Source organism: Fukomys damarensis, unplaced genomic scaffold (assembly GCF_012274545.1).
Source record: "Fukomys damarensis isolate Sample0158 unplaced genomic scaffold, DMR_v1.0_HiC HiC_scaffold_25, whole genome shotgun sequence".
NCBI classification, from domain to species: domain Eukaryota; kingdom Metazoa; phylum Chordata; class Mammalia; order Rodentia; family Bathyergidae; genus Fukomys; species Fukomys damarensis.
Window position 1 is genome coordinate 31,764,587 of NW_022900937.1, and position 12,367 is coordinate 31,776,953.

At 38.7% G+C, this 12,367-nt stretch overlaps 1 protein-coding gene across 2 annotated transcripts in view; it reads left to right on the forward strand.

The window, feature by feature from the left end:
• The window catches only part of Rock2 (Rho associated coiled-coil containing protein kinase 2), a 107,966-nt gene that overhangs the window by 40,424 nt on the left and 55,175 nt on the right, over window positions 1-12,367 (forward strand). The window contains exons 2-3 of one of the 2 annotated variants that reach the window (XM_019208161.2): window positions 4,177-4,258; window positions 5,755-5,855. In XM_019208161.2, coding sequence (XP_019063706.1) covers window positions 5,790-5,855 — 66 coding nt within the window. In that variant the 5' untranslated portion in view covers window positions 4,177-4,258; window positions 5,755-5,789. Of the gene's footprint in view, window positions 1-4,176; window positions 4,259-5,754; window positions 5,856-12,367 lie in introns of those variants that run through there. The other variant, XM_019208160.2, reaches the window with a different exon arrangement.

Here is a 12,367-nt window from a genome sequence, read left to right on the forward strand (position 1 = left end):
GCCCCTCACGGAGGCCCTTTTCATTCTGTCTGGTCTTGCTGATTTTCAGCTGGAAGCTGCACTGGAAAGGAAGGTCACAGACCTGGCCCTCACCCAGGGCCCGAGTGAGTGGCTCTGAGCATTCCACTCAATTCATAGGATTCGGAAAATAAGTCAGTGTTTAGTTCTTACAAAGTGAAACTAAATAGGATATATTCCAATTATAGAACTTCATAAAGCCTCAGTTAAGTTTATAATTATATACATTATTAGTTACATTGTTATTTTGATATAAATTATTAGCAGATCAGAGTACCATGCAGTCACTAAAATGTATGTTACACACATAATACACAATTGAAATAGAGTTTGAGCCGGGTGTGGTGGCGCACGCCTGTGATCCCAGCACTTGGGAGGTTGAGGCAGGAGGATCGCTGAGAGCTCGAGACCAGCCTGGGCTACATAGTAAGTTCCAGGGCTGTCTGAACTACATAGTAAGACTGTGTTTCAAAAAACCAAAAAAAAAGGTTGAGACTTTATATTTTAGATTTACTAAGATATAAAATTATACTATTAAAATATATTGATTTATTTTGGCCTTTAAAAATAGCTTAGTAGGGCTGGGGATTTAGCTCAGTGGTTCTGCTGCCTGCCTTGCAAGCACAAGGCCCTGAGTTCAATCCCCAGTACCCCAACAAAAAATTGTTAAAATAGCTTAGCTTAGTGTGCTCAAATACTGGTGTCCTTGAATAGTCATTCAGCTGCTCTGGGAAGTACGACATTAGTGGGTGCAGGGGCAGCAGAGGGTATCTCCAAGTATGAATTTAACAATCCTGACTTGATTGGAAATTGGATATTTATTTTTAATGTATTATTTTTTCCTTTCATTTCTTGAAAATCAAGATTGATTTATTACTTTCTATTATTATCGTATAAAGTGAATATTTTCATTTAGTGCATGAAAATTTAAAATGTGGGATGCAATTACCAATTAATTACATCAAGAAACAGACTAAGGCTCAGAGAAGTGACAGATGTGCAGGGTCACACTATGAGGAAACAGTGGTGCAAGGTACTACCTATGCCTCCCACAGCTCACGGCCTCGATAGTCCGGGGACACTGCAGAATAATTGCAGCGTGGAAGAAAGTTGGTCACAGGAATCAAAAGCAGCAAGGAAAAGACGCCTGTGGGGGCCTGGTGGGGAAAATGTGGATAAATGCCCACAAAATTTTAGAGAGGCAACTTGAGATTTTAATTTACCAAATCTAGAAGAATTCCACATACTGTTTTCGCCCATTTTTGTAAGTGCGTGTTTATAGTACAGAACAGTGGTATTTATTTTGGGGAATTGATATATGCATATAATAAATATATGTTGATCATTCTCAATCCCTTTATTTCCCCCATGTCCTTTCCCATCTCTTAAGATTCTACCTTCTAGTTTCCTATCATTTATTTCCTTTTTTTTTCCCCTGACTTAAAAAAAAATAGTACATGTTGCAGTTCGTGCAGTTTTCAATCATCTTGGGAGTGGTTACATGTACATATTACAGATTTTTTTTAAAAAAACCCTCTTCACCTACTCTTTCTTTCCCCCTCCCCTTTTTATTTTATTCATTTATTTATACTTTAGGTTGCTCATAGGAAAAAATAAACATACAGTATTTAACTTTCTGAGACTGGCTTATTCCATTTAGCATGATGGTCTTCAGTTCTATACTGCAATGACATGATTTCATGGTATTGTTAACCCCTTCCCAGATATATCCAGGAGAAAATGATATCCAGGAGAAAATGATAGCTTTGGATCTCCTGGATCACACAATTTTAGTTTCGGGAGAATCTCCAATTTCCATAGAGATTATTCTAGTTTACATTCCCACTAACAGTGTAGCAGGGTGTCTTGCAACCCAGTCCTTGTGGCATTCATTGCTTTTTGTTTGTAGATGGTAGTCATTTACTGGGTGAGATGGTAGATATCTCAGGTTTTTTTGTTTGTTTGTTACCAAGGAATGAACTGTAGTTCTTGCACTTGTGAGGCAGGTGGCAGAAGCACTGAGCTAAATCCCCAGCCCTCTCAGTTTTTTTCATTGTTGTTCCCCAATGGCTAAAGATGTTGAACAGGTTTTCATATACTTGCTGACCATTTGTACTTTTTTCTTTTGTCTTTTGTCTTTTGTCTTTTCTTTCTTTTCTTTCCCTTTTTCTTCTTCTTCTTCTTTACCTTTTTCTTCTTCTTCTTCTTCTTCTTCTTCTTCTTCTTCTTCTTCTTCTTCCTCTTCCTCTTCCTCTTCCTCCTCCTCTTCCTCCTCCTCCTCTTCCTCTTCTTCTTCCTCTTCCTCTTCTTCCTCTTCTTCTTCCTCTTCCTCTTCTTCCTCCTCCTCTTCCTCTTCCTCTTCTTCCTCTTCCTCTTCTTCTTCCTCTTCCTCTTCTTCCTCCTCTTCTTCCTCCTCCTCCTCTTCTTCTTCCTCCTCCTCCTCCTCTTCTTCTTCCTCTTCCTCTTCCTCTTCTTCTTCCTCCTCTTCCTCTTCCTCTTCTTCCTCTTCCTCTCCCCCCCCCCTTTCTTCTTCTTCTTCCCCTAAATCCTTCCTGGTGTAGGACCATAGACTTGCAGCGCAGTCAGCAGAAACACTGAACTAAATCCCTGGCCATTTGTACTTTTGAAGTGTCTATTTGTTTCATTTGCCCAGTTTTTGATTGGGTTGTTGGTTGAGGTTAAGTTTTTGAGTTTTTATGTACTATTTTCTAAATGTTAGTCCTCTGTCAGACGAGTAGCTAGCATTAAAATTTCTTTCCCATTCAGTAGACTGTCTTTTCACTCTGTTGATTGTTTTGTTTGCTGTGCAAAAGCTTTTTAATTTGATATGGCCTCATTTGGTAATTCTGATATTATTTCTTGAACGATTTAAGTTTTATGTAGGATGTCTTTCAAGAGTATCCCTGTTTTATCTTTTAGCAATTTCAAAGTTTCTGTTTTTATATCTTGGTCTTGGATCCATTTTTATTTGATTTTAGTGCGGTGGTGGGGATCTAAGTTTTAATTTTCTATGAATGGGTAGCCAGTTTTCCCAAGAAAGAGGCTGTCTTTTCTCCCAAAATACGTTTTTAGCCCCTTTGTCAAAAATCAGATAGCTGTAGGTACATGGGTTGTTTCTGTGTCTTCTGCTTGACTCCACCAGTATCTTTTGTTACTCCAGTTTGTACTATAACTTGAAAACTGGTATTATGATGCCAGTAGCTTTGCTCTTTTTTGCTCAGGATTGTTTTGCTTGTTCTGGGTCCTTTGTTCTTCCATATAAATTTTAGGGTTTTTCCTCTTCCTGTGAAGAATGTTAGTGTATTAATAGGGATCGCATTAAATGCGTGGGTTGCTTTTGATGATATTGACAGTTTCATTGTATTAGTTCTGATTGAAGAAGTGATGTATTTCTGTTTTCTAATGTCTTGAGTTTCTTTCCTCACAGCTCTGCAATTTTCTCTGTAGAAGTCTTTCACTTCTTGGGTTAGACTGATTTCTAGGTATTTGTTTTTTGAAACTATTGTGAATGGATTTGTTTTCCTGATGTTTTTCTCAGCAGGTTCATTATTGGTTTATAGGAACACTATGGACTTTTCTTATGTTTATTCTGTAACCCTAGTTTTTATTTTTTCATCACCACCCCCATATATATATATACATGCACACATATTTTTTCCTACTTTGATTATAAATTTAATATTTGCTCACTTTAAAAAATGCATGCTCATTTAAAAAAATCTAGAAAGCATCTTTTTTTCCTGTTTTTCAGAGGATATTTGGCTTTGAGGCTGGTCTCCCTGGTATAGGATAGTGCCTAAGTTTTTCATTTTCTTCTGTAGGAACAAAATTAATACTTGTTAAATGAGTAGGAACTTAGTGTAGTTTTATTTTGTTTCCTTTCTTCTTCCGTTGAAAATCTATTTATTTGGCAGTGCTGGAAGCTGAGCCTACTGCCTGGCACCTGCTCTGCAAGTGCTCTGTCTCTGCACCACACACCCAGCCCTGGAGCCCAGCACTCCTGGCTGGGTAGAGGTGAGACCACTGTGGCTGACTGGGAGCTCTGAGCTCAGCGTTCCAGAGTGGCTGGCTTCCGTTCCATGGGAACATACATGATAGAGTTTTAAGACTTTTTAGACTGTTTAGAAATTATAAAAACTGTCTTTTTGTTTTTAACAGGACGGCTTAAATTCCTTGGTTCTTGATTTGGATTTTCCAGCCTTGAGGAAAAATAAGAATATAGATAATTTCTTAAATAGATGTAAGTATGTTTATTTTTAAACTTCATTTTTAATTACATAACGGCACTTGGACAAAAGATTTATGTTTGATTAATATAGTTCATAAGCTTATTAACTTAGTTAACGCATTAGCTTATTGAAATTTAAGGATATTTTAGTTTATCATGTATTTTAAAAACTGATATTTACTTGAGGCCCTGGGTTTGACCCCCCTACCACCACAGAAAAAAAAGGGAAAACAAAACGAAACTAATATTCTTTAGTTCTGAAGCAAAACTGCAGAATTGAAGTGCAGTATATAACATTTAAGATATGGTGTAGATTATTAAGGCTATTAGGCTGTTTTAGGTTATCTATAGCCATTCTAAGTGAAGTTTTAAAGTAATATTGCCAACTCTTAAGACTTAGATATCAGTACCCAGAAGAAAAATAATAATGTAATGTAATGTTTCTATAAATGTGGGCATTTTTGTCTAAGGAAAAACAATGTGATAACAATTATCACATGTATTATGTTAACCCTTCATAGTATATTAATCATACATGCTTATCACATATGCTAGCATGTACAATAAACATGTTTATATTGTATTTCCATGTTTGTGTTAACCAAATTTGCCAACATTGATGTTGAGGTAAATTGAGTTGAATTCTAAAGATTAGAAAATTTCCAAGCCATATACATATCATGTATCACCCAGTAAGCTCTTTAATTTGGAATTACCAGATACTGGGGTATTTCCCTAATTAAACAATCTTGTCAGTAGTTACTATACATGTACCGTATACAGTTACTAGTTTGTAAAGAAGGAGGCTGTCATTGCTAAGATCATCCTTGCAAGTGATTCTTATGGCAACTTCCATAATTTATAATGCACACAGGATTAATTGGTCATCACTGTGTCAGCTGACATTAGATTTGCCAAGTGACACAGTTAGGACACAGAATAGCATTAACTTGCTTTTTGGCAGTTCATATATATGGGTTTGGTTATTTAATATAAGGATAACATGAATTTTAGTGGGTTTTGTTTGTTGTGATTTTTTTCTTGTTTGTTTTTCAGTACTGGGAATTGAACCCAAAGCCTTTGCATTGAGCTACGCCCCCAGTCCCTTTTTCAAATTTTTAATTTTGGTGGTGTGCGTTTGTTTTGAGACAGGGTCTCACTATGTAGTTCAAGCTGACCTTGAACTCACTGTGTAGCTCAAGCTGGCCTCGAACTCGTAGCAGTCCTCCTGCCTCAGCCTCCAGAATGCCACCATGCCCAGCTCAAATTTTAAATTTTGAGACAAGGTCTTGCTAAGTTGCCCATGCTGGGCTCAACTGTAATCCTCCTGTCTCAGCTTCCCAGAGAAGCTAGAGGTTTGAATAGGAACCTTTAAAGACCAACAGCAGATTAAGCTGAAAACTAAGTCCAGAATGTTGAAATAAAAATTTCTTTACAAATGTGATATTCACAAATGCTAATAAATGTGATGATTGATATTACAAATACAGTGAATTTTTTTATCATAGATGAGAAAGTTGTGAAAAAAGTCCGAGGCCTGCAGATGAAGGCGGAAGACTATGACGTTGTGAAAGTCATCGGGAGAGGAGCTTTTGGTGAAGTGCAGTTGGTAAGAAAGTGTTTGACCTTCTGGCTTTGGGAAGTGGATCAGGAGCAGTGGAGTGGCTCTGGGGTGTGTGCTCCACTGCATTGGTTGCCAAAAGAGGAAAGAAATTGAGGCTGCTGTAATGTAATAATTGAGACGTGGAGGTAGATTTTTTTTTATGCGATGTGATTGGGCCAGGCCCAGAATATTGTATTCACTCTAAAGCCCCTGTTGCCCTGAGGTGGTAGTGGTAGTGGTGGTTTTAGGTTCACAGAAAAGTTGTTTGGTTTTTTAATTTCCATTTAATATATGTTGTTAGTTTATAGAAATATAATGTATTTGTGAGTGTTGACTTTGTGTCCTGCTATTTGGCTTAATCTATTCTAATTTTTTTTTTTTCTCAATGCTGGGGATCAAATGCAGAACCTTGCACTTGCCAGGCAGGCACAGCCCCACTGGGCTACATCCCTGGTCCCTTGTTCTAATAGTTTTTGGTGAAATATTTCTGGTTTTTCTGTCCATAAGTCATACAGAGAAAATTGGGTAGACACTATTTCTTCTCTGTCTCCCTTCTTCCCTTTCCTCCTCCTTTCCCTTTCTCCCTGCCTCCCTCCCTCTGTTCAGCTAGAATTCCAGGGCTGTGGTGGACAGAAGTGGCCTAAATAAGCTTCTTTGCCTTGTTTTTCAGAGGAAAAGCTTTTAGACTTTCATTAATAAGTAGCATGTTCACCATGGGTATTTACTATCTGCTATTTATATATTGAGGTAGTTTTTCTAGGTTTGTTGAGTGCTGTTACTTTAATTCTAAAAGGCATTGAATATTTTTAATATTATTAGATGCTTTTTCTGCCTCATGATTATGTGTTTTCCCCCGTGCCTTCTGCCAATGTGGTGTATTTGCATTGATTAATTTTTCCTATATTTAGCTGACCTTGCATTCCAGCAATAAATCTCACCTGGTTATGATGTATAATACCTTTTAATATATTGCTGAGTTAGGATTGTTAGCCGGTTTGTTGATGATTTTTTTTTATTTAAGCAATTTGGGGTGTTTTGGTGTTTTTTTTTTTTTTTTTTTGGTACTTGGGATTGAATTCGCGTCCTTGTACTTGTGAGGCAGGCAGTGGAACCACTGACTCCCTGGCCCTGATTTTTTTTTTGTAATAAGGAATTTTGGTCTGTGGTATTTTTGGTATTAGATTATTGTGATGCTGATTTCACAGCACATTAAAAGATGTTTTCAGTTTTTTGGAAAAATTTCAGAAACAGAGACTATGCAGAAATGAAAGTGGGGATATTTCTACTGAGTCTACAAAAATAAACAGGATTAGGAGAATTCTGACAACTGTTTTGCTAACAAGTTGGATAACCAAGATAAACGAGTTCCTAGAAACACAAAACCTAATGACACGAAATTACAAATGAATAGAAAATTTAAAGAGAGCTGCAGCTCATAAGGAGATTGAGTCAGTAATCAAGAATATTCCCAACACCAAAACCGGCCTTGAACCCAGTGATGTCATTGGTGATTTGTACAAAACTGTCAGCCTCTTTATATCTTAACCGAAAGTAAATGGGTTAAAAGTGACTGGGAGGAGAGATCTATTTTTCACTTTACTATTTGATTTCTATGTCTTATAGCTCCTTTTCTCTACTGTGGACTCCTTTTGCATTTAGTTGACCTTTTGTAGTGATACTTTTAAATTCCTTTCATATTTCCTTTTGTAGATATTCTGTAACTATTTCCTTTGTTGTTGCTATGTCGATTACATTTAACATCCTAAAGTTTTTACACCCTAATTCCAGTTTATACGAGCTTAACTTCAGTAGCATACTAAAATTCTGCTCCTTCAGCAGCTCTTTCCTTGCATGTTCCAATTGTTGCCCTTGCAAAGTTACTTCTCTATACATCATGTGACCCAAAACATAAACTACACTGTAGTCTCTTTAAATTATATAGAAAAAATGGTTTTATAAACCAAAGTTAAAATAGTGCTAGCTTTTTTACTTAATATTTTAATGTATTAGTCTCAAGTGATGTAGAAAGCAAGAAGTGCAATTATAAATTACTATAACAAGAATACTAGCTATTTATTTGTGTATTTTATTAATTTATTTAGTTGCTGGGAGATCAAATCCAGGGCCTCACACATACTAAGCAAGCACTCTAAGGAGCTACATCCCCAGCCTTAGCCTACTTTATAACTTCTCGTGTATTTACCTTTATTGAGATCTTATTTCTTCGTAGGAGTTATTGTTCAGACAGCATCTTTTGATTGACCCTGCAGACTCTTCTCACCACTTCTTGCAGGTCAGGTCTGGTAGCAGTATCCATTAGCTGTTGTTTATCTTAATTCTCCTCTCAATTTTGAAGGACAGTTTTGCCATATTGTGTATGTAGTTTTGATTAATTTTTCTTTTTTAACTGCTTAGCGCTGTTTTGTTTGTGCATGTGTGTGTTTGTTTTTTGGTGTCAGGGATTGAACTCTGGCCCTTTTGCGTGCAAAGCAGGCCACAGAATGACTGAGCCAAATCCCCAGCCCTGCTTAGCATTTTGAATGTATTGGCTTATCATACTCTGGCTTCCAAAGTTTCTGATCAGAAATACACTTAAAATCTTAATGGATTTCTGGAATCTGACAAGTTTTTTGTTTTGCTGCTTTTAAGATTCATTTTTTGTCTTTGATTTTCATGTGATTACAATGTTTCTCCTTATGTATTTCTCTGAGTTCATTTTACTTGGATTTCATTGACCTTGGGTATATATGTTCATGTCTTTTCACCTGTGATTACATTTTGGGTGTTTCACAATTGGATACCAGCTCGGCTTTGCTTCTCTCTTCTCCTGGTAGTCCCACCAGGTGTGTGTGTGTTGCTCGGGCTGAGTCTCTTTTTGTGTCTTTAGGTTCACTTTTCTTCAGACTTTTTCCTTCCTGTTCCTCAGATGCACTAATTTCTGTGCCCTGATATTCAGAAGATTGCTGGTTCTCTGCCTGCTTAAATCTGCCTTTGAATCCCGTTCGTGAGTTTTAAAATTTCATTTGTTGTATTTTTCAACTTAAGAATTTTTTTGTTAGGTTTTCTCTTTCACTGACTTCTGTATTTTCTTTTTCTTTTCCTTTTTTTCTGGTACTGGGGATTGAACTCGGGTCCTTTTGCTTATGAGGCAGTCACCAGAACCACAGAGCTAAATCCCCAGCCCAACTTCTGTATTTTCATACACTGCCTTCTTGCCTTTATCCACATTTCCCTTTTGTTCCTCAAGCATATTTATGACAGTTATTTGAAAGCCTTTTGTCAAGTAGATCTGCCATCAGTTATTTCTTTTCTAGGGACAGCTTCCGGTGATTCTTTTCTTTAGAATGTCTGCACCCTTCTGTGCCTTTGTATGCCTTCAGAGTTCTGTGATGATAACTGGCCGTGTGAAGCTGATAGTGTGGTCTATCTGGAACTCAGGTTCTTCCTCTTTCCTAGTGCTTGCTGTGGTGTGTGTGTGTGTTTTAATTACTGTAGGTTGTGTCTGTAAGTATCAGCCTGAAGTGTAAGTTTAAGGTCTTCTTGGATCCTTTTCTAAGCCAGCAACTTTTCTTGGATATGTACAGTCACTTTCTAATTTTCCTGTTTTGAATGTCTAGTCCTTAAAATCTGGCTCTCACAAGCGCAACAAATTGAAAATAAAGGGGTAAAAAAAGTGTACTGAACTTTCAGAGCTCCTGGGCATCACTTCAGCATGAGAGGGAAGGGCTCGCAGCTGTGAGGGAGGTGGGTGACAGTAACTGCTTGTCACTCCTGTGTAGCCATGTGAACAGACCAGCAGTGATCAGAGCACATACCTGTTGTTTGTACAGTGTCCTTTTATGCACCCTGGTTCCTTTGGGCTGTGTTGAGGTCACAGCTGTCCGCCAAGGAGAGGGGACCTGGGCCAGGCAGCTCCGACTAGGCTAAGAACTGAAATGTGTCAGAACTAATGGTGGTTAGTTAGTCAACAGTGTTAGTCCATGCCTTCCCCTGGGAGCTGCAAGCCTTCATAGACTCCAGAGTTCCAAGTTTCATCTCAGATAGATTCCCCCAGCGCATATGTAGTCCAGGTGGGGGCACAAATTTCTGTTGTGTCCTCTTCTCCCATCTTCTCAGAGTCCTCTTGCTGTCCTTCTGGCTCTTCTCTAGCAGCGCTTGAAATATTTCACTCTACTCGTATGGGTTCTGAGAAGAACATCTCTGTTCCTGTATAAGCCTCACCCCACAGCTTCTTTCTGGGTCTTTCCTTTTGAGTTCTGTAGTTGAAAGTGACATCCTACGTGTAGTTTTTTGTTTTTTTTTTTTTCCCTAAATCCTTCCTGGTGTTCTTTGAACTTTCCCATTGTATGATTTGGCCTGATAATAATTTGGGGAAATTTTGAGCCATTATTTCAAATCTTTCTTTGTTGTTTTTTTCTCTCCATCTTCTAACAGTCCCAGTACATATATATTGCACCTTTAGTTGTACCATAAACCTTGGATATTTTCTTCTGATACTGTTCAGTCTTTGGGTTTTTTTAAGCTTGTAGGTACGTACCTACGGATATATCCCTAAACTGAGGTTCTTTCCTCAGCCATATCTAGTTTACTAATGAGCCCATCAGAAGCATTCTTGTGTGTTTGTTTGTTTGTTTGTTTTATATTTTTTTGAGACAGGGTCTCACTGTGTAGTTCAGACTGCCCTGGAACTCACTGTATAATCCAGGCTGGTCTCAAATTTACAGTGATCCACCTGCCTCAGCCTCTCTAGTGGTGGGATTGCAGGCGTGCGCCACCACGCCTGGCTGGAAGCATTCTTCATTTCTTTTGCAGGCTTTTGATTTCTAGAATTTCTATCTTCCTACCTGCAGTCCCCTCTGTCCTTGCACATTGCCCCTACCATATTAATCATTGTTCTTTAACATTTCCAATCTGATAATTCCAGCACCCCTGCCATGTGTCATTCTGATGTATCCTATCTCTTCAAGTTACATTTTTGCCTTCAACTATGCCTTGTAATGTTTTTCTTCACAGCTAGACATGATGCACTGGATGAAAGGAGCTACTGTTAAGTAGGCCGTTAGGAATGTGGCGCAGGAGGGAGAGGAAATGTTTACAGTTGACAGTCCTGTAATGAGATTGCAGTCTTCATAGTGGACCTAGACCTCTGGACTGTGAACTTCAGAAGTACTTCTCCTCCCCTCCCTAGAGGTGGGGCGGGTGGCTAGAGTTGTGTATTCCCTTCCCCAAGTTCCTCAGCTCTGAGTACATACAGCCTTTTTTCCCTAATTAGCAGACTTTGTTAGGACAGAGATCCTGCCACATTTCAGAATAGTTCTTTCCCCTTCCCCTGCTAGAAGCATTAGCATAAGAGGATTTCCCCTCATTATCTACTGTGGGGACCTGGTCGAACACCTGGATGTAAAACTTCACTGAAGTAAGTGCCACCCTTTGACTGGGTCTCTCTCGCCTTGAATTCTCAGGCCTGACCCCAGTTACCTCCACAGCTGGCTGGTTACAGTTCAGGTTGCCTGCTCTACAGAGGTGGCTGCTCCCCGGGCTCTGGCCTGGAATCCCTGGCTCCCTCTCCTCAGCCTTGGATTGGAGCCTTGTGACCTTGCTTACCTCCTCCTTCTGGTCCAGAAAAAGATACTAATGTTCGGTCTGCTCGACTTTTCACATGGTTACTTAGGATGGAGTAGTGGCTTCAGGCACACGGCTAGCGTGCACTTAAAGGGATCACTCAGAACAGTGCCATCTGATGTGGGATGGAAGAGCTGAGGGGTTGGTCTGGAGCACATTCAAGGAAAATACTGCCCTTGAAAATGGTAACATTTATTGTTTGCTTGTGGTTTTAGATTTTCAGTGAAAATGGTGACATTTGAGATTTTTTATATTCTAGTGGGAAGAGTGAGGTTAGGCTGTAGGGCAGTTGAGTTACTAAAGATCTGACAGGGAAAATGATAATGCAGATGCAGCCACCAGTTATGCTGTTTTCTAACTCAAAAGGTAATGGTGAACGTAGCATAAATCTTTCTCTGAGTTCCAACCTAGAGAGTAGAGGCAATAAATACCTATGTTATGAGGCCATTGAAGGCAGCAAGGGTTCTAATACAATAGACAAGCCTGGTTACAGTCCCCTGAGGTTTAACTGTTGTTAGCCTGGCCTGTTTGGGATATGGAACCATACTGGATGTGTATTTTACATGGATACGCTGTTTCTGCATGCTTATCAGAGTAGCTATGGAATAGATGCTAGAAAGTGGAAAGAAGCGTGACAGGCCCCTATTTGTCATGTTCTAAGGTCATGCTATTCACTGTTCTGTGTTAATTGATCATTACAATTCAGTATGTTGAAGGAAAGAAAGGAAAATGTACAGATATGAAAGGCTTTCATTTTCGTTGTTAATTTTCCATCTTGGCCACAAAATATGCAGAAACAGTCATACATTTTTCTCTTCTCTTCTCTTCTCTTCTCTTCTCTTCTCTTCTCTTCTCTTCTCTTCTCTTCTCTTCTCTTCTCTTCTCTTCCCTTCTCT